Source organism: Melitaea cinxia, chromosome 17 (assembly GCF_905220565.1).
Source record: "Melitaea cinxia chromosome 17, ilMelCinx1.1, whole genome shotgun sequence".
Classification (NCBI taxonomy): Eukaryota; Metazoa; Arthropoda; class Insecta; order Lepidoptera; family Nymphalidae; genus Melitaea; species Melitaea cinxia.
In genome coordinates, this window is record NC_059410.1 from 5,073,926 (window position 1) to 5,098,758 (window position 24,833).

The window sequence follows — 24,833 nt, forward strand, 5'->3', positions numbered from 1 at the left end:
AATCGCTTGATATCACACACTTCTGATTGCTCGTATATTATAAAATATTGTGTATAAATGAGATTTCAAACTTTAAACACTTCTGTAAGTTATGCCAAGGGAAATAAGAACAGAATAGCTTTATTAATATTTCCGTTATTGTCAGTTGATTATATATTGACATTGTATTACTATTGTTTCTTCTATGTATAAATGACAAACATTGTATTACTATTTTAAGTAAAACACTGGATTTTAATTTATACTAATACTATAAAGAGGTATGATTTGGTTGTTTGTTTGTTAGCATTTAATAGGCTTCGAAGCTACTGAACCGATTTGAAAAATTCTTTCACTATTGGGAAACTATATCTACTATCCGCGGGTGACATAGACTATATTATATTTACAAAAATATTAGGACGAAAAAATTATTTTGAATTTTTTTATTAAATACCCGTGCGAAGCCGGGGCGGGATGCTAGTAGTAATTAAAAACAGTCTTATTTGCACAAAAAATCCAAAAACGTACAAGAAAAATAATATTTCTTTTTTGCGCAAAAGTATATTTCGTACAACAAAGAAATAGTCCAAATAAAGTACCCGGAGAACAGTATCGTGTAGAGGGTTGGAGGGAGTTTGCGTGCGAATTATCCGGTAACAAGGCGGGAGGGCGCGGTAATCCTGTTATCGCCTAGATATCCGCACTAAAGCTTGCGGTACGGAGCAACCGCAACTTTTAGAGCTACACTAAAAGCCAACTTCAGCCGGACTACACTTTAATTGTTGTTCTCTTGCCGAGGAGATTAACTCGTGATAATGCTTTCGACGAGATGTTATTTCGATAATTATTATTATTTCTTACCACATTTAAACGCATATCTGATTGAGAATAATGCACTTTTGATGTGTACTGTGAATGATGTTGTTTCTCTTAGTTTCTAAAACATATTTAAATCACATATCTCTTCAATAATTCATAACTTCAGCACATATTGATAGAGGTATGTGATTCATATTTTTGATGTAGTTTGAGAACAGGCAATTTGTTTTCGTTAGTGAAATAGAAGAACAAAGAAAAAGCTCGGAAAACCTTGTTAACTTTTTAAAACATTCGTTCACTCTCATGCATAATTCAGTATCTCCAGTGGCGGTAGGTATACACTACGCGAGTACAGCCGCGCTCGTGTTCGTATAAATAGTGCAGCGTCGCCCTACATGTCCACTGTCCGCAATCCAGTCCGCGGAGAAGCATCGGGCGGCTACCCTCCTCACAATTGACGTTTTACAAAGAGCCCAACCCTTTGTTATTCTGATGAAATGTGAATTTCAATGAAAACGAGGTTAAAATTGCTCAGGCTCGACGTGGCCGTAAAAAAAGAGATTTCATTACGAGCCATTGTTGTGTTACGATTTTCACGGTCCATTTTCATTTCAAGAATTGTTAAAGCGGAAAGGTTACGGTTTAATATTTGTATTAGTTACGGCTCTGCGTCTCAAGAAGCTCTTTGAATACTTTATTGCGAGCGTAATTAACTCAAAGTACTGTTCTTGTGTTTTTCGCTTGCTTTTATGCAATTAAAAATTATTTGAAATAATAGCCTGCGCGCAGAGACGCACGTGTCGCGTCTCGAATAATTTAAAAGCTTTGTGGGACTCGAATTAGCATCTTGTTTCATTAACGCGCTCGGTTGTCTCGAAAAATATTTATATGACTTTGGAATCATGAATATTTACATAGCAACTTATAATTTGAGGAGCTAATTTTATGAACCATCCGACTGGTTACTTTATTTTATGCTCCACGTATTTGAACTAGTGTTGCCCAAATTCAGTCTTGGTCTTGCAGTCTTGGTCTTGTTCTTGCGTTTTTGCAAGACCAAGACCAAGAACAAGACCGCGTATTTTTAGCAAGACCAAGACCAAGACTGACCGTGCAAGACTTGAGCAAGAACAAGACATAGCCTGCAAGACTCTTGCGTCTTGCAGCTAGGACTTAGCGCTATTTCACTGAGTAGTTAGGTGTAACAGTTCGGTGTATAGGTAGGTACGCTTAGGAATTCTATGAGACGCAAAAAACTGTATCAAAGAATATGAAAAACTGGACCTATGCGCATTACGACTAATACCATAAACATAGCGAATAAAAAAATATCTATTAATAAAAATAGATAAAAAAACTTTTTAAGTTAAACGGTTTTATGTTAAACATACATTGCAATGTTTAAGATAAATGTACTAAAAACCAAAAAATAATAAAATAGATACAGTGGTGGGAATTATAAACATATGCATAGACTAGACTAAAATAAAACCGTGGGGCACGTCAATTGTCTACAAATTATCGACTTAATGTGCGATAGAAGAATCGTTTAATTCGTCGTTAAAATAGGCAGTTGGCCCGCAGACGGTGAGGACAATTGACGTGCCCCACGGTTTTATTTTAGTCTAGTCTATGCATATGTTTATAATTCCCACGACTGTATCTATTTTATTATTTTTTGGTTTTTAGTACATTTATCTTAAACATTGCAATGTATGTTTAACATAAAACCGTTTAACTTAAAAAGTTTTTTTATCTATTTTTATTTTCTAGTTTTTAGTTTTTATTTTGCATTCTGTTTAATTCATTTAGTGCTTCATTATTGCAAGGCCCATCTTAAATATTGAGGTTGTATAGTGCACTGTATTCTTCTTGTCAAGCCCTTTTATTTGATACCCATATTGGTGGGATTTATAAAAAATTGTTATCAGACATTTGGTAGCGGCGGCCAGCTTAGATTTCAATTTTGCATAGTAAATTGTATTCTACTTGTTGAGACCTTTCATTTGATACCCATGTTGATGGGATTGATAAAACCTAAGTTATCCGCCATTTTGTAGAGGCCGCCATCTTGGATTTTAATTTTATATAGTACATTGATTATACTGGTTGAGCACTTTCATTTGATACCCATATTGATGGGATCGATAAAACCTACGTTATCCGCCATTTTGTAGCGGCGGCCATCTTGAATTTATAATGATAATGAATAAACATAATTGTATTGTCACCAAAATCCAAAGTGTATACAAAATTTCAGATTAATCGGTTGACAGGAAGAGGGTGAAATTTGAATTACTAAATTTGACCCAAGAATAAAAAATAAAACAAACGGGGTGAGCTAAATAAAACCGTTTAAAAATAAAATCAAACTGAGTGCATGCATAGTTATGTTTTAACCATCGGCACTTTGATAATGCGGCATCAAAGGTTTTGTACTTACTTCTCAAAGAAATTTGCCGCTTTTCGGAAGTACATGGTTATGATACACGCGCCGGCGGCTTCTTTTGAAATCTAAAACAATCGTTGCCGCCACGCCGAAATCATAACATTTGACACTATTTGATTGCCGCCATAGGGCGTAGGTATACTCATGCAAAATAATTTCGAATTTTAAGAGTACCTACAGGTGTTCCAAAGAATAAATAAGTTTCAGAGTGCTTAGAATGAAAATGAATACATTATACTGATCACGCAAGTAGTATTATGATTAGGATAAAATGGTAAGGATAGGTAGTAGATGTCATATTAATTCATTCTAGTAAGTATATATTATAATATTGATTACTTATATGGTTTTAAACTAATTACTTAGGTACTATTATTGTACATTTAGTCATTATATTTCTTAAGTTTTTACAAGAAAAAATAGCAAAAAGTGTTCAAATATCACCCGTTTAATAAATATTGTAGCCACTTTTAAATATACTTGAAACGTGTAAAAAAATTCTACAAAACTAATAAAATAATATAAAAAGCGTAGGTACTTACCTACTAATAAAATAAAAAGCCTGCGATAAGAGTTTTGTATTACTTACCAGCCCGAATATCTCTGAGAGAGATGATGAGAGTAAGTATTTACTAGCTGTGCCCGCGACTTCGTCCACGAGGAATAGTAACTTTGGAGGTATAGTGACGTTCAGGACTTATTTATTTATTTTAAAACTTCTGTCATCAAACATACAAACGAACTCTTCAGCTTTATAATATTAGTATAGATGTACGCCAAAACATTCACTTATATGTAAAGAATAGTGATTGGCACTAATTCTTTACATATATTTTATTCACGCCTCGCGTCTGTACAAGTAGGTAATATTTAGTGTGTGTTTGTACACCGCACGCGGCATTGTTTGATTTGCGGCGGCATCCTTTTCATAGAGCCGGCACGTGGCGAGGCGGCGCGGTAGAAAGCAAGGAAACGTACTATAAATAAAGGAATTATTTTAATTCCAGTCATTTCCAATTGAGCTGTGCTTCGAGTCTAACTTAATAATTGTTTTTACTAATTCTCGTTGTTTTCTAAAAACGTATCACGTGTACAATTTAATATGAGTGACGAAGATTCAAATTATTCTAGTCCGAGTAACGAGAGTTTGAGTCACAGATCTAAAAGACCCAAAAGCAAATTTGAGGAGTTTTTCGAAATAATTCATGCATCCCAAACTGCCTTCTGTAAATTGTGCCAACATAAAAAGATTGAAATAAAAATGAAAAACAGAAACACTTCAGGCTTAAGGAAACATCTAATATCTTTCCACAAAAAGGAATCAGAAATATTTCTTCCTGTTAAACCAAAATTAAGTGGAGATATCACAAGCTTTTTAGTAACCGCTGGAAGAAGTGGACAGGTAAGAATATTTTTTTAACAGTTAAAAGAATTTTAACTCTGCGTAGCTATTCATGCGATACTTTCAGAAACGCCATTAACTTACGTAAGTATTTTTGAGTTAGTGGTGTTTTCATCTAGGGGTGCGACATATTAAGTATGTAATTATCGTCTTAAATATTTTTTATAAACACCCATATTTTCATTTAATCGGCCAGTAACAACTAAGTACTTTATTTTGGTAAATTACAGTACAGTGCAACCTTAATTTGAACACGAGGAATGTTGAGGTTATTTGCCATTGTATAAAACATATTATTACTAATCCTCTATCTCTAGCTGCATCGGAAGAAAAATCGAGTTTCGATATTGTGTCCGTAAAGAGGTTCAAAAGGAGAATAAATAACACGTCGTCGGAGGGTCACGGATGCCGCGTCCGCTCGTGCCGGAGCGAGGGTAATTTAAAGGGGCAATCGGTGCTCCATCGCTGTTTAAATTTGTGCTCTCGGGGAAAAGTAGCCTTTAAAATATTAGCTTAACGATTTATGTGCGCTTTGTTCTAATAATTTACACGAAGAAAACGTTTTTGAAACGAATAAATTTATACGAATGCGTAAAAATATTTATTATATTTTTTTTTCATATAAATGTAATACAGTAGCGTGCTTTTCGCATGTTAAGGGGTGGAAAGCGAATAAAAACGGAACACGTTCCAAAGATATGAATCAGATTTTCTCCTCGAACTGAATAAAGCGACAGCGCCAAATATTACTACGTTTTTTTTTCGAATTTTATTTCTGCTATACGCAACCTTATTCAAAATATTATTTAAAGACATTACTATAAAATGAAATGTTTTTATTTATCGTAGTTTTTTTTACATGTCTATACAAATAAATAAAATTGGAGTGTCTGTTTGTAATATTAAAATAACCGCTTTTTACTAAATGTATATGGATGTATACACGGTACATTTACCAAAATTACATTTTTCACAATTTTTGTCTGTCTGTCTGTTTGTTCCGGCTAATTTCTGAAACGGCTGGATCGATTTTGACGGGACTTTCACTAGCAGATAGCTGATGTAGTACCCGAGTAGAAATTATTTCGTGTTCCTTAGAAAGACCGGACCGGGCATACCTGATCTGGGCCGGGTAAGGTATACAACGCAGAAGATTTGTCTGGACCTGATCAGGATGCGATGAGATTTCCTGATCGGGTCCAGATTAGGAAATCTCATCTCATCCTGATCGCCGGTTCGGTCCGGTCCTTTTGAAAAACGAATGTATATTCTTGAAATAATTGTTTAATAAAAAAAAAAGCGAATTGATATTATAAATATGTTTCTTATCATAATTATTATGATATTTATTTCCGTTTATTTTTTTTTACTTTAGTTTTTTTTATTTTTATTTACTTTTATAATATTAATTAATTATTGTTATTAATTAAGTTTTATTTATTAACTTCTAATAAACTACTTCCTACTACTTACGACTGCTCCACTGTGTAGAAATGGACTCTCTGCCAGTGTTGCAAAAGTGTAAAATAAAAAATCGGTATATTTAGCTCCGAAAAATCGGTAGAAATCGGTAGATTTTTACTCGGAGTAAAACAAAAGTATTTTAAGTCAATAATGCGTTCATTTATTTAAATTTGTTCCGTTAAATTAAATCAAATTCTTTATTTGCATGAATATAGTTAATACATTAGGTGTTATTAGTTACAATGTCTCATATAATCTACCTTAAACGGCGTGCAAATTTTTGTTCCATTTGTAATTATAATTATTTTACATTACAGAAAAAAAAGTACTCAAAAGCAATATGTTTTATCACTAAGAAACATTAATTATAGAAGTAGTCCATACAAGCATCATAAACACAAACAAATCAAAGATAATAATTGAATAATTTTATTCTTCGCAGCAACTGCTAAATTGCTAATAATGAAACAGATTATTAGTATTCCCGACTTCCCATCGGTGCGATAGAATAGCACGTTGCCGCGAAAGAAGTATGAATTAGCGATGAGTTCGCTTAACACTTCATAAAATTTCGCAACTACATTTAATTTGTTAAATGCGAATTGAATCTTCCCATGTCAATAATGAATCCGAATACTAATCCTAATCCATCGATATAATCCAAAAATAATCCATCACTAGTCCTATACCTAATTCAAGAAACAAACCCGAAGAAAGTTATCTTCAGGGATTTTCCCTTGTATACTCACCAGACAATAATAAATTCTATTATATGACGTGTTAGTACAATTTGTTTTAACACCGCGGATTTGAACGGTCATATTCGACGTGGTGGGAAGAATTTCGGGAAGTCCCCGTGCATTGATTTTGTGTTACCGTATTAAGAATATTGTTTTATATTTTTTTTAAGAAAATTATCTTACATTAGTTGAAAATTCAAAAATTCGGTAGATAGCGCTGCTAAATCGGTATATCGGTAGACAAGGGCCAAAATCGGTAGATCTACCGATAAATCGGTAGCTTTTGCAACGCTGCTCTCTGCTAGACTGTTCTGATAACTGTATATACTAAGTGCGCTTAAAAATATTGATAGCGCGATTCAGTCTCAGTTCGCGTAATTTCTTTCAGGTTATTCTGATCTGGACCGGACCGGGTCTTGATCCATACTTGATTATATTTTACATCAGGCTGCCTTATGTGGACCGGATCAGGTCCTGATCTCTGTCTTTTTTGTTAAATTTCACGCGGACGAAGACGCGAGCATAGCTAGTATAAGAATATAAATGGAAATCTTATGCATTAAATAATCCATTATAGAAATATCTTTAACTTATTTGAGAATCTGTGGTTATTAATTCAGTCATCGTTTGTCGTGTTTTAAGTGTAAAACGTAGAGAAGAATTTTTCACTATCTATGAGTTTAAAAGCAGTTTATCATTGACGTACCAAACGAAAAAAGAATTACAATAAATAAGTTTATATTTGCAACATTTGACAGCTAGAATCAGTTAAAAAATCCGCTTCGCTTGTTAAAAAGTCATTGTGGTTAAAATAATATACTTACTTTTTTTTTAATTTTAACTAAAAATCTAACTAAAATTTTCAAATTATCCTCATATTTTCTTCTAAGGCAGAACTCGCATCTCTAGGGCATCGTTTAGAAACTAATTACCCCATTTCAAACCATTTCCACGAGTAAGTTTTCATTGAAATACATATGTTTCATTTTAAGTAACGTCTTCCAACCTTCGAGAACAAAACGGTAATTGATTTTATTTTTCTGATGGGCATATGCCTCTTTCCCCATGTAGGAAAAGGGTCAGCTTAATCCACCATGTTGCTCTACTGCGGGTATATTCCCTACTATGTGTAACGATAGCTATCAGGTATATATGACAACAACCGGGACCGACAGATTAATGTGCTTTCCGAGACACAGTAGGGAGATCCACAAGGACAGATATTAAATCTGGAGTGAAATATTTGTGCAGATAGAAATATCCATCCCGAGCGGGAATCGAACCCGCGAACCGCATATGTTTAGGTGCCTACACATACCCATCACCAGTGGTTATAAACAGTTTTAATTTTAAGCAAGTTTTATTACTACTGATATGTCTCTGATAACCTACCAGTAATTTATCTCCTTAGTTTGGTAGTAGCACCTAACCCTGGCCTTAATTATTATTTTCTTTTTGCTGATAAGTTACTGATACATATTTATAGCTTATTTGCTAGAAAAATTGTCTCAATAGTTTGTAAAATTTGCTTGTTAAAAGGTAACAATAAGTTTATTTAAAGCTCCACTTCGCCTTAGCTTCTGCCGCATCACTGGCTGCGACAAAAGCTAATTAATTTAATTATATACGTTAGTAATGTCCTTAATTGTTAACAAAAATGATTTATTACTTGAGTACGTAATTATTTTTAGTTGCTAAAAAAGTAGAAATAGAAAATCAGTGTATATTCATCATTTCAGCATATTGCAGTCCACTGCTGGACATGGGCCTCCACAAACTCATGTGTGTTGTCCATAGCCACCGCGCTGGGCAGGCGGGCTGGTGACCACAGGGCTGGCTTTGTCGCACCGAAGACGCTGCTGCCCGTCTTCGGCCTTGTATTTCAAAGCCAGCAGTTAGATGGTTATCCCGTCATCGGTCGGCTTTATAAGTTTCAAGATAGTAGTGGAACTGTGTTATCCCTTAGTCGCCTCTTACGACACCCTCGGGAAGAGAGGGGGTGGCTATATTCTTTAATGCCGTAGCCACATAGATTTTCGTGTAGTATTGAAACAACATAACTTTTCAAATGTATTTAAAATGTTAAATACTATGTAGCTAATAAATATTTTATGACTGTCGAAGCGAAAAAACTCATAAAGATAACATATCATAGCTTATAAACAAATTTAGTAATTATAGTTATATGAAATCTTTTAATATCCTTTTAGTTCGTAATGTTTTATTTGTTGATTATCGCTTTACTATCTTAAGTACTAGATAATTTTGTTTATTATTTATTCAATAACAATGTATCTATAACATAGACTTATGAGGTATTATATACACGATATAATGCGAATATTTATATATCTAAATATATTCATTTATATAAATTTATAAGCTTTTCTAATTAATGTGGAAATTGTAAACAAACCGAAAACAACAAAACCACTGAAACCGCGAAAACAAATTACATTAAAATTCAATTGTAATTTGTTACTAATGCAACGGTTCGTGCAAATTAACAGAAATCCCTTTTATTATTTGTATTACTTTTATATAAATGTTTAAAATAAATGTGTTTACGCAATTATTTTTTAAATAACAACAGTAACAATCAATAACAATCTTAACACGTTGGATGCCATGACGGACACCTTATGTCCGACAGCATACTTTCGCCTGGGGCCACACCAATAAATCGAGAATCGTCAAAAAATTGTTAAGGTGTTTTTCTGCAAATATTGTCAGCGAAAACCTCAAAAATAATGGGCGACTGACGGAAATAGTGATTTACCCATTATTTTCCAAGATCTCAAGTGGCAGACACTAGCTATAACATTTTTGGAAACAACTTGTTAAAAAGCCTATAAATTCAAAGTGTTTTCGATTTTTTTTTGTGCTTTGTGGCCTTATTGCATGCACTGTGAGGCCGCGCGGGTCACTTGCCTTAGTAAAAACAGTCGAAACACTGTCCGTTGGCTCCCTAAAGGCTTCTGAAGTGATCGAGGGCATGCGGACACATGGTGTCTGACGCGGCCTCTTGGACCCAATATAATGGCAGTCACATGGTGTCCGTCGCGGCCCACTGAACTAAACATGGTTTTTGGTCTGGCGTTCAACGTGTTAATGACTGTGTAACAGTATACACTGATTTAAGTCAAACCATATGTTCTTATATAGAACATCATTCATATGTATTCTTATATATAATAACAAATGTTTAATATACGTTGTTTGTCTACTTAGATTTCCGTAATGTGGTTAATTATGTGTATATAATATAATTTATTACATTACGGAAGCCTAAATAGACAAATTTCTGTGTATTATGAAACGTATACCCTTAACTCTTATTTGAAAAGTTTATCTTATACGAACTTTTTAAGAATACATGAAGCCATTCAAAGGAAATTAAACATTTCGAAATGAATCAATCAAACCAAGATTCTATATAATAATAATAATAATAATAAAAGCCTTTATTAACAATCTTATATGTTACATTTCATCTTATCACTACTTATGTACTACTTACTAATACTAAATTGGTTGTTTATGAAAGCAACGTAATTAATTTTATTATTTGTATTAGACACCGGTTTTGTGATTGTCTTGCTCTTTGGCATAGGCCTCCCCAAGTGTTCTCCACAACGATCGATCTCTTGCTATCCTCATCCAGCATGGTCCTGCTACCTCCTTGATATCATCCTCCCACCTTCGATACTGCCTGCCTTTACTTCTCTTATTATATCTAGGGCACCATTCCGTCACTTCGTTTGTCCACTTTACTGTCCTACTTCTTGTTATGTGTCCAGCCCATTTCCATTTCAGTTGTTTAATTTGGTATTTTATATCTTTAATCTTAGTTCGTTTTCTGATTGTTTTTAAACTAATTTTATCTTTTAATTTTATGTTGAGTATGCTTCTTTCCATTCGGTGTTGACAGGTTTCTAGTGATTTGATATTTTTCTTTGTACAACTCCATGTCTGGCATCCGTAGGTCATGCTTGGTAGAATGCATGTATTAAATATTTTCTTCTTCCCTTCTATTGGTATTTCCGAATTTTTCATAATATCTTTTAGAGCCCAGTATTTGTTCCATCCTAGGTTTATTCTATTTTGAATTTCCTTGGTTGTGATGTCTGTTGGGGATATTATTTGACCTAAGTATGTATATTCATCTACATATTCCAGTTCAGCAGCATTTTCAGGTTTAATGGGAATTTTGATGTGATCTGTCATTAACTTTGTTTTACTGGTATTTATTAATAGTCCTACCTTTTCGCTTTTATTTATCAGTTCTTCGATCATAATCTGCAGAGTGTTTGGATCACCACATATTAATATAAGATCATCTGCGAATCTTAGATGGTTTAGTAATACTCCATTAACATTAATACCGTATTCCTTCCAATCCAATTGTCGAAATATATGTTCTAGGGTTGCCAAGAACAGTTTGGGTGATAAGGAATCTCCCTGTCTAACTCCTTTCTTAATGGGAAAACATTCTCCTATCTTTTCTGTGCGTATTTTGGCTGTCATGTTTATGTATATATTCTTTATTATGTTTATGTATTTACTGTGGACCCGTTGTGCGGTGAGGGCTTCCCATATTTTCTCATGTTTCAGCGAATCAAATGCTTTATTGTAGTCTATAAATGCTAAGTAGTAGTTTATTCCATATTCATTGCATTTCTGGATCATTTGTTTGATGGTGTGGATGTGGTCGATGGTTGAAAAACCACTTCGAAACCCTGCCTGTTCTTTCGGCTGATTCTCGTCTATAGTTTTTGTTATCCGGTCCAGTACTATCTTGGAGAAAACTTTGTATACGTTTGATATCAACGAAATGGGTCTGTAGTTCGATATATTATCTGTTCTCCCTTTCTTATGAAGTAAAATTATTGTAGATGTGGTCCATTGAAGGGGTATATATTCTGTTTTTAAAATTTCGTTAAAAAGCTTTGTTAGTGTTTCCAAGATAGTCTCTGATACTCCTTTTAACAGTTCATTAGAGATGTTATCTTCGCCGGGTGATTTTCCTGTTTTCTGTGATTTGATGGCTTTGGTAACTTCATCTTTCAATATATTAGGAACTGGTTCTTCTTCGGTACTCGTAACTGTTTCACTACTTATAATTGACGTACTTGGTTTGTCATGATAAAGATTGCGATAGAAATCAGTTGCTGTATTTAATATTTCGTTTCTTTTAAATTTGTGTTTTTGAGTTTTATGATGTATGACGTTAGTAATCCAGTTTGTGTGGTCTTGAAGTTCCTTCCACGCACTCTTGATTCCACCAAATTTTGTTATGTAGTGTTGTATTAAATTAGTTTTTTGTGTATTTCTGAACTTTTTTATTTCAGTGTTTATTTCTTTACTTATTTTAATTATGTTTTGTCTATTGTTCCTTCTGTTCTTAAATAAAAGTGCTCTTTGTTTTATTAATCTTCTTGCTTCAGATCCTATTCTATCTTTAAATGGTTTATCTTTTTCAAAGATTTTATTAGTTCTTTTTAATTCTTCTTCCAAGGTATCATATTTATCCTGGACTGTTCTTAGTTCGCTTATTGGTGTTAATTTAGTTTTTAGGAATTCTAGAATATGGCTTGGTAATGGTAATGTAATTGCTCGCTTAGTATTTTGCATATGTTTCCTAGAATTTTTAGGTTCATTTAGGTGTAGTTGACCTCGGAGTAGTCTGTGATCAGTAAAGTAGTTAAAATTATTGAGGACTTCCACGTTTAAGAAAAGCTGCGGTTTATTTGTAGTTATGAAATCTATCTCATTTCTTATTTGGCCGTTGGGAGATTCCCACGTCCATTTTCTTTTAGGTTTTCTTTTATAAAAAGTGTTCATTATATGTAAATTATTTTCTAATGCGTAGTTTATCAATCTTTGTCCATTTTCGTTTCTCTTGCCGGTTGTATAGGGTCCAAGTATTTTGTCTTCGTTCTTTCTTCGCTGGCCGATTTGGCCATTAAAGTCTCCCATCACAATAATTGCCTTATACAAAGTCTCCATTGTTTCATTTAGGTTTTCATAAAAGTTATTTTTAATTTCTTTTTTCGCTACCTCAGTAGGAGCATATACTTGGACTATTGATGTCGGGTGTTTGTGACCAGGAAGTATAATATTTAAGACAGCTATCCTGTCTGAGACTCCTTTAAATTCAATTATGTTATTTTTCAGGTATTTTTTGACTAAGAATCCAACGCCGTATATTCCTGTTATTTCATTTTTATAGTATATTATGTAATCTTCATGCTCTTCTATATTTTCTTTCGATCTACGTACATCACTTATACCAAGTATATCCCAATTAATTTTGTTTAACGCATTTTCAAGTTCTATTAAACATTCTTTTGACTTTAACGATCTTGTATTCAATGTCGCTATGTGGAGTCTTCTTTTCTTGGTGTTCATTATAGTTTTATTTTCCATTTGTAGTGTAGTATTTTGGGGGGTTTGGTCGATAACCCCGCGGTGACCAACCGTATTGGGGTTTTTCTTGTTTTTTCCTTTGTTCTTGCCTAAATAGTTTGTTTTGATTTCGTTACCGGTGTCTAACTTTCCCTATGCGTTATGTTGCTGAGATGATTTTTCATTCAAAGACGCAGATCTTGCCCTCATATACTCAAACGCATTTGTTTTATGTAATTTAGAGGATGCAGTAATATTTTGTGAACCACTGGAGTGTGATGTGTTTGTGTTGTTAGGAGATATCGAAGCCTCTCTCTTTCTTTTTTCTGTATCTGGTGTTTCTTTGATAACTATTTTATTGTTTCGAATGAATGCGTCCTTTCCATTTTGTTTTTCTTGTCTAAGTTTTTCCTGGAGGATCTTTCGCATTTCCATCGTTTCTTTTGAAAAATCCTCAGTAATGTAAGTTTGTTTCGGCATTTTCATTTTATTTTTCAGTATTATTAGGTTCTTTTGGAATGATGTGAAAGATATGAGTATTGGCCTTACCTTCCTCTCTCCCTGTTTCTTTCCTAACCTATAGTAGTTATTTATTTCGTATATATCTATGTCAGTATCTAGGTTTTTCAATGTTCGTTTAATTAGATTGAATAATTCTTGGTGATTCTTTTCTGTTTCTTTTATACCATGTAGTAACAAATTATTTTTTCTGTTTTTTTCCTCTAAATATTTTACTTTTTTCTCTAATTTTTGTACCTCATTTTTCAAATATTTGTTTTCTTCCAGGAATGGTTGTAGTTTCTCCTCTATATTGTGCATGATGGTCTCATTTACACTCCTTGTAATAGCTGCTGTTTGTTGATCAAGTTCTATTTTCATCATCTTAAACAGTTGTGCCATCTCTGGTGACATTTCCTTAGAACTCATGTTATAAAAACAAAACTTTTTTATTCTGCGTATATTGAAACGTATTTTTCTCGTTGAGCTAGCAACACCACCGATATCTTTGCCACTGATAGGTGTCACTGTCAAATGTCAATCTGGTAAGTTGGTAACGCTGTTTAGTTGTCAATTGATGATGAAATATTTCTACCCTCAATTCATAGATTATTATATTTGTGATTTTATTCGTTATTTATAAGTTATTTTTTGGGTATTTTCGCGTACCTTTTTTACAATATCCGCGTAGATCTATCTTCTTGATTAAGGATTTTGTAATGTGCGGTCGGTATTGGTAAGATTTCACTATGAATTCAATTAATAAACTAGGAGCACTTAACATACACTGTTGTCGCTTTGACATCCGGAAACGGGAACCTATACCTAAGATTCTATATAAATACAAGTCAAAAGGTTCTAAAAACGTCTAAGACCCAATAAAGTATGTAGCTTTTTAATTATTTGAGGTAAAAAAAATAATTTCATAATCGCTGAGAAAGATATTCGTATGAAAACCGAGATTGTGAGGAGGTAATCAAATAAAAAATAACTTATTAGTGTTAGGACCTTTTTTTACCCATTTACGGGTGATATCCAGGACGCCCGGGTAGGCAGTCCTAGACCGTATGTCGGCTTCAGCACTTGGGGGTGCAGTACCGAGCAAACCCCTGCAGGAGCCTTCAGCCGCTTTAATTGGAGGGTCCCTGATCTGCAGGCAACAGGATCCCTCTAGCGACCGGCTGGCCTCGGCGAAAAGGCCAGACTTCTCCTCCATGGGGACTATCCGGCTCACCTCTGAATAATCCCGACGACGCCGATATTTTTTATTTTATCATGAATTTGTCAGATATTGAAACTGTAAATCCAAAACTAGTAGTTTATACGTTGAGGCGAAGCAGGTTCTACGGGATTGCTTAACGTCATACTATATGTATAAGTATATCAATGCCTATCGTGCAAAGTAATTTTATAAACAGACTATAAAATAGGCCCTTTATGTATCAACTCTATCGTTAAAATACTTTATAGCTCCCCTATTTTAATTATTATACAATACCTACAGCGTACTTCGATATTATTACCTTATAAAAACGATTAAAACAACCTTATCATAAGTACATTTTCTAGTTATTTTATTAATAGCACAACGCAGTGCCGATTAAGATTGTTTCATTAATTATTATCAAGAATTAAATGTTATGTATGAATTCGTTATTATCGCACAATCAAGTTATCAATTAGTAATATCAATGTTTTTATCAATTATTTTAAATAAAGTCTAACACATTTCGTTATTTAAATAGATATTATAAAATATAAATAGTAATTCTGTTGCGATAATCACTATTTAGAAAAATAGACTTAATTACAATTCACATTCGGTAAGCGACGATATAAAACTACGTTACTTTTTATAAATACTTTTAAATTCAAATTGCTTTCATTACAATATTCATGACTAATTAAATTGACCTCGTTTATGTCTCATTAACTTGAGACAATTATGTGTATTATGTATTCAAAATGAATGCCTACATTCTTTACTTGAATATTTTATTCATTATAATTGTCAGCATTTAGTTGAAGCTTCTTTTTATTTAACTATAATTTGACATTAAAATTTTATAAATAAAATATTGTATAGTATTAATATACCAATTTTAAACGTTGCTAGTATCAAATAACGCGCTGTCTGGTTCGCTTTTGAACCTCCTTTGAATGAAAACTTTTTCTTTTGTAAAGAACTGGTTGCAAAGGAGTCTATGGTAGGCATCGCCGCCATTTTAGCGTCGCGCTAGACTTTTGTTACTTAGGGTTTAGCCGTCGTAAATAAATGTATTCATTGAGGTTTAATGGAATAAGTTAGTGCTGGAAAGTTTTACACATGCTTTGCAATAAAACAAAATTTTTAATTTTAATATTAGAAGACACACCACAGTAGACAGACATATCTTACAATTAGTATTAGGGACAAATAATAAAAAGTAAATTGATCGATGTAGGTATTCAAATATTTTTTATCTACAAATGATATATCATTGTCTTGTTATTGAATACACTTTATTCGAATTATAAAAACAGCGCTGCCATTCTCAACAGTCCATGGAAGCTTTTATTATTATACGTCTTTTATTAGAACTTCCTCTTTGAATAAGTCTTTGTCAGTCGGCTCGTGTTTATTAAAAATATTTCTCTCGGAATTTCATTTTGCTTCTGTAATTTTATTTGAATATCAGCAATTGCGAGATTCTTCAGAAATGTGATTAATTTTTGAGAAACGTTCGTTACAATTATGAATGTTTTATTATTATACAGAAAATGTGAAAAGCGTTGAAATAAATTTTATAATCCGTCAGACTTCGTTTTCTATCGCTAACTAACCAACGTGAAATTTTTAAAAAGTCCTATGTTTTTTAAATTTTGCAGGTTACTAGATATTTTTCATTTTTTTATTCCGTAAGAACCTACTTACTACAAAATAGTTTCTTATATCAGTGTTTACATGACATAATTTGTTAATAGTCTTATAACAAAAATGAAAATCAAATTTAATATATTTTTTATAAGGTACGGATAAAAACATTAATTATAAAATTATATGTTTCGCTACGTTTATATAAATATAAATGTAACAAAACATCGGCCGATGGAGTGAGGTTTTATTTTTAATTAATATCGCAGTCTCCGGCGAGTGCGATTGTTTTCAATTTAATTGTGCCTTTCAACTTCGTTCTGTTAAAATTATACGATAATGGAATGATTGCGACGAATTAGCTGTTTTAATACTTTTTGTCTATTTTAATTACATATTTAAGTCAAGAGATTTCAGTAATACATGCTAAATTTACTCTATTTAAATTAGAAATATTTAAAGATAATACGATATGTATAAAGATATATAAAAGTAAGTAATTAATAATCTATTTTATTATTTCGATAGTGTAATAGTTAAATTATTTCAGTTATAAAATAAATTAATTTGAAACGAGCGTCCTTACTACCTACTATTTATTGTATTATATGCGAAAGTTGGATGCATGAAATTTGGCACAGAGATAACACTTGGAGTTGAATAGTAGAATGATTCTTTTCATATGAAAAATAAATGTATGGCAGACGTTGAATGGGTTTTAGAAATGGCCACAAGAAAGAAGTGGCGTTGATAAAAAAGTTATGTTGAATATCCTGCAGTTATAAATGCGAAAGTGTGTGAGGTATTGTTACTCTTTCACACAAATCCTACTAGACTGATTGTATCCAAAGATGATACGTAAATAGCTGGCGATCCAGAATAATACATAGTCTGCTTTTTAAGCAAAATTTGGGACTAAAAATTACGCGTCGTTACTCTTATTCATCCTTAAATTTTATGTTTCGTTGGCATACCCTCAGGCACATTTATAGGATGAATATTTAAAATACTACGAGACGCTACTATAAATAAATATATACAAATAATAGTTTGAAGATACAAATAAAGTATATTGTATAGTTTTAAATGTGTCGACTTTTTTTACGTTCGTAGTTTGTTTCTGTGTTGCAGCTCGTTATGATTGTTTGAACCTTCTGATTGTACTTGTCTGTTTATCTGATCCGAGTAACGATCCGAGCGTGAAGTTGAGTTTTAATTGCGAATCGAGTCAGCGATAATTACAACTATTATTATAACTTGAAAGTATAAAACTGACTTTCCAAATAATAGAGACAATATAGAAAAAGTGTGTGTGTCAGTTCCAACGCACGACTGGAGTTTACTCCTTCGGGTCGACTGTCTTATAGGCACAAAAAAGGCTTTCTAGTCTAAGAAAAAGATTAATACCATATCAAATGGTACATAAACGAATCAAATAACGCTATCTATCGATAGACGACGTTATTAGAAAACGTTGTCGTCGTCTATCGGAACCCTATTGAGCTCCGATAGATGGCGTTACAAGAAACGTAACGAGGTCATTCTTTCAGTAGATTTTACTCCTCATATTTTTTCATACTTAGCATTTCATAGCCTTTGAAAGCTCAAGTATTTTATATTTCAATTGCTATGGCTTGCGGTTTTACCTAAGGAGGCCCAGCGCGATACGAGACATCGGGGCATCGATACAGCACTATATGATACATCGACACATGTCATTATAGCCATGAAGATTCGCTGGGATGTATTTTATTCTTATTGAAATATCGTCGTCTATCGTCGTCGTATATTGTTATTGTAATATCGACGTATCACATCAAACTATGACAATATTATGTTTATAATTAAATTTATTTGTGATCTTCTAATATCTATGTAAGTAGGAATTTCCATTGCAAATTTGCAATCGGTTCCATAGTCGTGTTTGTGTGAAATAATACTAAACTTTATCTAAACTTTCGTATTAATTGTCATATCATTAGTATTCATAGTAAAATTCTGCACAAGTACCTATCATAACATAAATTATTTATCTTAACTACGTTAAGATAATCCAAATTCCAATTTAAATAAAAAACGCTTCTTATTACATTACTTAGAAAGTTGGAATTTTGTAAGAAAATTAAACCTAAATTATACAATAAATTTGTTCAATAGAAACACAATATAAGCGACCCCTGGTTATAGGACCTCACGTCAAGTCATGTCACGTTACTAATTACAATACAGTTCACGCTGCAATAGAGACGAAGCAGTAATTGTGTTCTTATTGATAAATAAACTGGCATTTACGGGAACTTTCATGTTAACATTTGATATTGAATCGTTTATTAACTTATTATAATGCAAAAATATCACAGATTTTATGACAATGTCACGTGGGTACTCGAATATTAGTCTTTGCGGTCGAGATTACATTTATATATAAATGTTGTGTTGAAAGAAAAGAAACAGTACCTAGTAATTTCTTTATTAATTCTTAATTAAAAACATCAAATACACGTTGCTTGAACTGAGACAGCGTAGATAGATAGACCACAGATAAAACAAAACAAACTTTTTTAAATTTGCCGGCAGATATAATAAAACCTAAATTAGATAATTTTAAATGTCGACCAATTAGTTATAGATTATCAATAGCACAAAGTAGTAAACATAAAGGCCATAGAGCTACGCCAATATTATAGGTAAATATAAATTATAGAACAGAAACGTGTACTTTCACGTCATAATTAATCTTATAAATTTTGATCATGATAAATATAGAACAATAATTATTTTGTGGTTAACAGTTAATGCCCAGAATAAATTATAACATATTATTAAAATAGTAAATGTTAACTACAAGCTCATAAATTTAATAGGAATAAAACAGAATAGGAGATAATCTTTGACTTCTAAATATTAATATTGTTTTATTAAATAACTCGAAAGCTTCAATTTGCTCATCTGTAAATAAAACATTGCTACCAGGCTTTATAGAGAAAACGAGAAAAACTGTATTATCTCCAATTACGCAATGCTTTTCTTTCAATTAATTCTTTGTTTTCTTTATTAACGTGTTTATTTACTTTGTTTTATTTATTATACAGATTGTTTACTGTTTTAATTGGCGTTTCGGAATTTAATTTACTGTGTGAACAATAGTGTTTAAAATTATCTAAATTTTTACACTTAACTGTTTGAGTAAGCCAATGAGTATGATACGAAATGACTGCAGAAACATGTAATGTATTTTCTACGCTTGAAGAAATATTGTCGTTTAGCAGTACGCTCCTCACGACTATATTTATATCACCCCTAGTATTATTGTCCCGAATTGTGTTTAAACAAGACGTTTTAGTCTCCACAGTATTTATTGCCCTTGGCACGCCAATGTGCTCCCCTCACTGTCGACGTTAGTCTCAATCATGTCATTTTTTATTCTTACTTCAATGATAAATACTTTAACGAAGTTCGTTACGAATTCTAACGCTAGAAATTATTCAATAGGCAGCGGTTGCCAAATATGTATCTCAATCTGGCAGAGATTTGTCGGATTTTACGGCCTCGTGTACATCGTGCTCGCATTTTAGTGATATTGCTTGAGTCGAAGGTCTGCAGGAGAGACATTGCTTCGAGTCATTAGGCATGTAGATGTCAGTTGCTGCACTTTCCATTTGCGGTGCGAGGCGGAAACTACAAATTAGTTCCTCCGACGCGCTTCAAAGAGAAAGATGTTCAAACGACCGCCTTCGGCGTCCAAATCGGAGTTTGCCCGCTCATTACATTCTCTCCTCGCGCGCTCCTTTGTTCCCGTCGCCTGAATTGATTTACAACGTATTGTCTTTTGACACCGCCGTGGCTCCGTCGCTTATTTGCGTCGATACGCTAGCGCACGCTCGACTTATATTGAAATGTTAATATAAATCGAATTTTTTTTTGAGTTCCCGTCGTAAACTTTCCGTAGTTTGGCGAGATAAAACGGCAGCTGGCGACCCTTGTTTGCAGTCGACTCCGAGCGAGCATTGACGTTCACAACCGTGCGACCCCTCCGGTCGTGCCGTCTAAGCGTACAATGCCTCCCCTTGCCTCGTAACGGCGAAGCGCTCATAAAAGATTTAATGGCGACATGGCGTGTCGAAATATTTAATATGCGGCTTAGCTGTACAAATAAACAGAGTATTGTCTTGTAACGGACACCGAGTGGGCGTAAGACGATCGCACATTTGTCTTCGTCTAACAATACAACGTTTACGCTATTTATATTCGACGCGTGGGTATGAGATAATCGTCTATTTGCTGTTATCGCTTGAGATTCTTAGACGCGTGATTACATTCCGAGTTCCAACGATAGGGCTAACGTAATGAATAAGATGTTATAATTTAATAGCTCGTTATGAGGTCAGTTTAGTAGCCGTTTCGTAATAATTAATGTCGCAGTCCGGTTAACAATGTACATCGCAGTTACGGTAGGGATCTCCAGCTGTTAAAATAGACATTATACGTGGCTAATGTAGCGAGCAATAGACCGAGGCTGTGTTTTTCTGAAGTTTTATTCGAAGCTTTACCGAGTTTAGTCGTATTCAGCTGTCGGTTGCAAGCTTAGAGAGCTATCATTAATTCCTGTAAGATGTTTGAGTTGGTGTACAATAGTTACTAAAACTGCTCTCTTTTAAGTAAATTATCTTGTTAATCTAATCCTTGAAAGCAAAGTTTAAGTGGAATGATCATCATCTGCATCAATAGAATATTTTAATGTTTATTATTTTTTATTGAATTTAATGTGCATTTGTATTCCAATAGCCGAACAGTAATTGGTAATTTTGATGCAATATCATTATCCTCCTTATCCATCCATCCTATCATTATCCTGTCAAAAATATTGGACGTAAGAAACTCACAATAGTCTATCAAAGATCGGCAATTGTAATATGACACGGTTGCTATAATAGAATTGCGCTTCTATACAATGTGAACGAAATCCCAAAATAAATTCTTACCAAAACGTGAAAAGATTATAAGTTCTCTCAGTTCATATAAAATTTTGTTATTTTTCCGATAGTACATTTGCGAGTCGACATCTCTACGGATTCACTGTAGGGATGCTCAAGTCCATAATTTGCGATGCCATTAACCGTGTGCGTGAGGGAGACGAGGCGATATCGTTGCTCTTTCATACATCGGCCGCTGAATGTAAATGGCTTCATTTGATTATGTTCCACACCGTAAACGTTCTTTGCATTTATGCCATCCTAGTAAGTACCGCGGGCGATTGTCGTTCCTATTGACCGAACAAAAAATGTTTATTTCTTTTTTACAAAGAAAAAGATAAAATTAAAGAAAATTCAACTTCAAATTCTTTATTTTTTACGGATAATACAAATTAAAACTAAATATGAATATTATTTCTATATAAGTACTAAATTATTTATAAAATTGTAATAAAAAAATGTGAATTAAAAAAAGTGTAATATAAAATTGACACTGACACACTGTTTAGCGTTACCGTTAATTGTAAATACATAGTAGATGTAAAAGTAAATTAAAATATTATATGAAAACAATATTAAAAACTTCATTTTGTTCATAGGAGACAGCAGAAGTATGTGTCGGTACATCGGTGGGAACCATCACCGAGCCGGACTGCCTGGGGCCATGCGAGCCTGGTACTTCGGTCACGCTGGAGGGCATCGTGTGGCACGAAACGGAAGGTGGTGAGTTGTTACTAGCGCACGAACCCAACGCACCGTAGCGCCTCACTTGACACTTCCAGCACGCTTATGCACGCCTAGTACTTATGTCCGCTTCGCAATCCATGCATACCCCTCATTTTCATCATCATAATAAACAATAAACAAATGTGTTCCTTCCATAATTAAAATTAATTAATTATTTTTTTCTATTTAGGAATATTTTTCTTTCGATTTATTTTACACACTATAAACAACTATTTCTATTTTATATGATAATTCTGTTCAATAATCTTAAAATATATAAATTACGCGTTACGTTGTTTGTCCGCGATGGACTCCTAAACTACTTAACTGATTTTAATCAAATTTGCACACCATATCCAGTTTGATTCAACTTGAAAGATAGGCTATATTTTATTATACGTAATTATTATATTTAAGATAAAAAATAAGACGATACTAAGTTCGCCAAGTCACCTAGTAAACTATAAACTATGGTGTTTAAAAAAAAAACAGGGAGATGGGTTTTTCTAAGTCTTCTAAATTGGTTTGTAAAGTAGGTACAAATGAAAAAGATGTTCTAACGATTCATACCAAAATCTCCAAGAATTTAATTGTGTTTGCTCGCAAACGAAAAAAATCCGACTTCAATTACATCGACGAGTAATACAACGTATATCGACGAAAAAATAGTCAAGTAACTACGCGTTATCAAAGATTACTAAAAAAGTAGTTATCAGATCTCGATAACATTTATATGTGACCACATGATAAACATCAGCTTTCGATTAAATCAAAAATTATCAAAATCGGTATACCCAGTAAAAAGTTATTGCGGATTTTCGAGAGTTTCCCTCGATTTCTCTGGGATCCCATTATCAGATCCTGGTTTCCTTATCATGGTACCAAACTAGGGATATCCTCTTTCCAACAAAAAAAGAATTATTAAAATCGTTACATCTAGTAGAATGTTTATGCGGTATAATACAACGTAGATCGACGAAAAAAGCGTCAAGTAAAAACGCATTCGCATGTATGTTACATTACAAAAAAAAAACAGTCGAATTGAGAACCTCCTCCTTTTTTGGAAGTCGGTTAAAAAAATAGTAATCAATCAATTCACAATATATATATTTATTTATATATTTATTTATGTTACAAATATGATAAAGTTTATAATAAAATAATATATTGAATCGCACAACTCAAAAATTTGTATTTATAATTACGAGTAGAAAAAAAAGCTCGCTAAATCGTTGTAAATTGAAATAACAAATGATTTCCGTCGGCAACAGTAGAAAACTTTTTAACAAAGCGTCTCGTACTTTTGTAGCATCATTCCCTCGTGTAATTTTTTCACTAAACCAAGCCACGCCGCATGTAAAACAGTGGCGTCAGATTCTGAGTAATTACATTTAACCGGGCACGATGATATCAGCATAATTTAAAGAAAAAACGTCTAAGTATGGTCAAAATAAAGACTGCTTGTAATCTGCAAAACATCCCTTTTGCATACTTAAATGAGTTTTTTCTTAACTCATTAAACTTGATATTCTTTGTTTGTGCATCTGACTCTAAACTCGAAGAAAAGCTATGCATATAAATTATATTAAATTTATCCTTTTAAAACTCCTGGTTTTTATTCTAATCTTATAAACAATGATTTATTATGATTCAATCACATTTTATAAGAAGCGGCATGTTTAAAATTTACTAATTATCGTATACAATATTATTTATTATAATTTATAGATACATTACTTTAGTTTACTGACTTAAGGTAGGGCACAGCAGGAATTTCCTGCTCAAAATATGGAGCAGCCCGACTGGGGTCGACTGACCTCGACCTTACAGAAGATCACAGCAAAATAATACTGTTTTCAAGCAGTATTTTGTTCCTGTTGGTGAGTAAGGTGACCAGAGCTCCTGGGGGGAGTGGGAATTGGGTCGGCAACGCGCTTGCGATGCTTCTGGTGTTGCAGGTGTCTATAAGCTACGGTAATCGCTTACCATCAGGTGAGTCGTACGCTTGTTTGCCGACCTAGTGACATAAAAAAAAAAGTTTAAAAGTAACAAACAAACTTTAATATGTAGAAGAACTGAAAATCTTAATTTGGAAAGGAATGTCTTAAAGCATAAACTAGGATTCATATGTTAACTATACATACAGTTAGGATTAGAATTTGATATGTTTACACATTATCAACATTACAAAAGTGATTTATCTTGTAATATAGTTGATGTTAATATTATATTATTTCGTGTTAGACTCGTCTATTGTTCGATAAGTCTCATTCCTCATCGCTAATATCCACCATGATACACTGTCGCCCATTACTAGAAAAAACACATTGTTACTACTACTTACCCGGCTTTACAATTTTGATACATTTACACATACAATAGGGATCACTTTGCTACGAATTATTTAAGGCAATTAAATCTTAGTCTGTTCTTTGTATATTACGCTATTAGAAACACAATACGTCTCCCTCAGCGCTGCGTATAATTATTATAAAACTCGATAATAAATCAACATCTG

At 33.2% G+C, this 24,833-nt stretch overlaps 1 protein-coding gene across 1 annotated transcript in view; it reads left to right on the plus strand.

Moving 5' to 3' along the window:
- The window catches only part of LOC123661591 (zinc finger protein 608-like), an 80,749-nt gene that overhangs the window by 41,931 nt on the left and 13,985 nt on the right, over window positions 1-24,833 (plus strand). Inside the window, exon 2 of the mRNA XM_045596542.1 lies at window positions 22,189-22,312. Within this exon, the coding sequence (XP_045452498.1) occupies window positions 22,189-22,312 (124 nt within the window). The remainder of the gene's footprint in view (window positions 1-22,188; window positions 22,313-24,833) is intronic.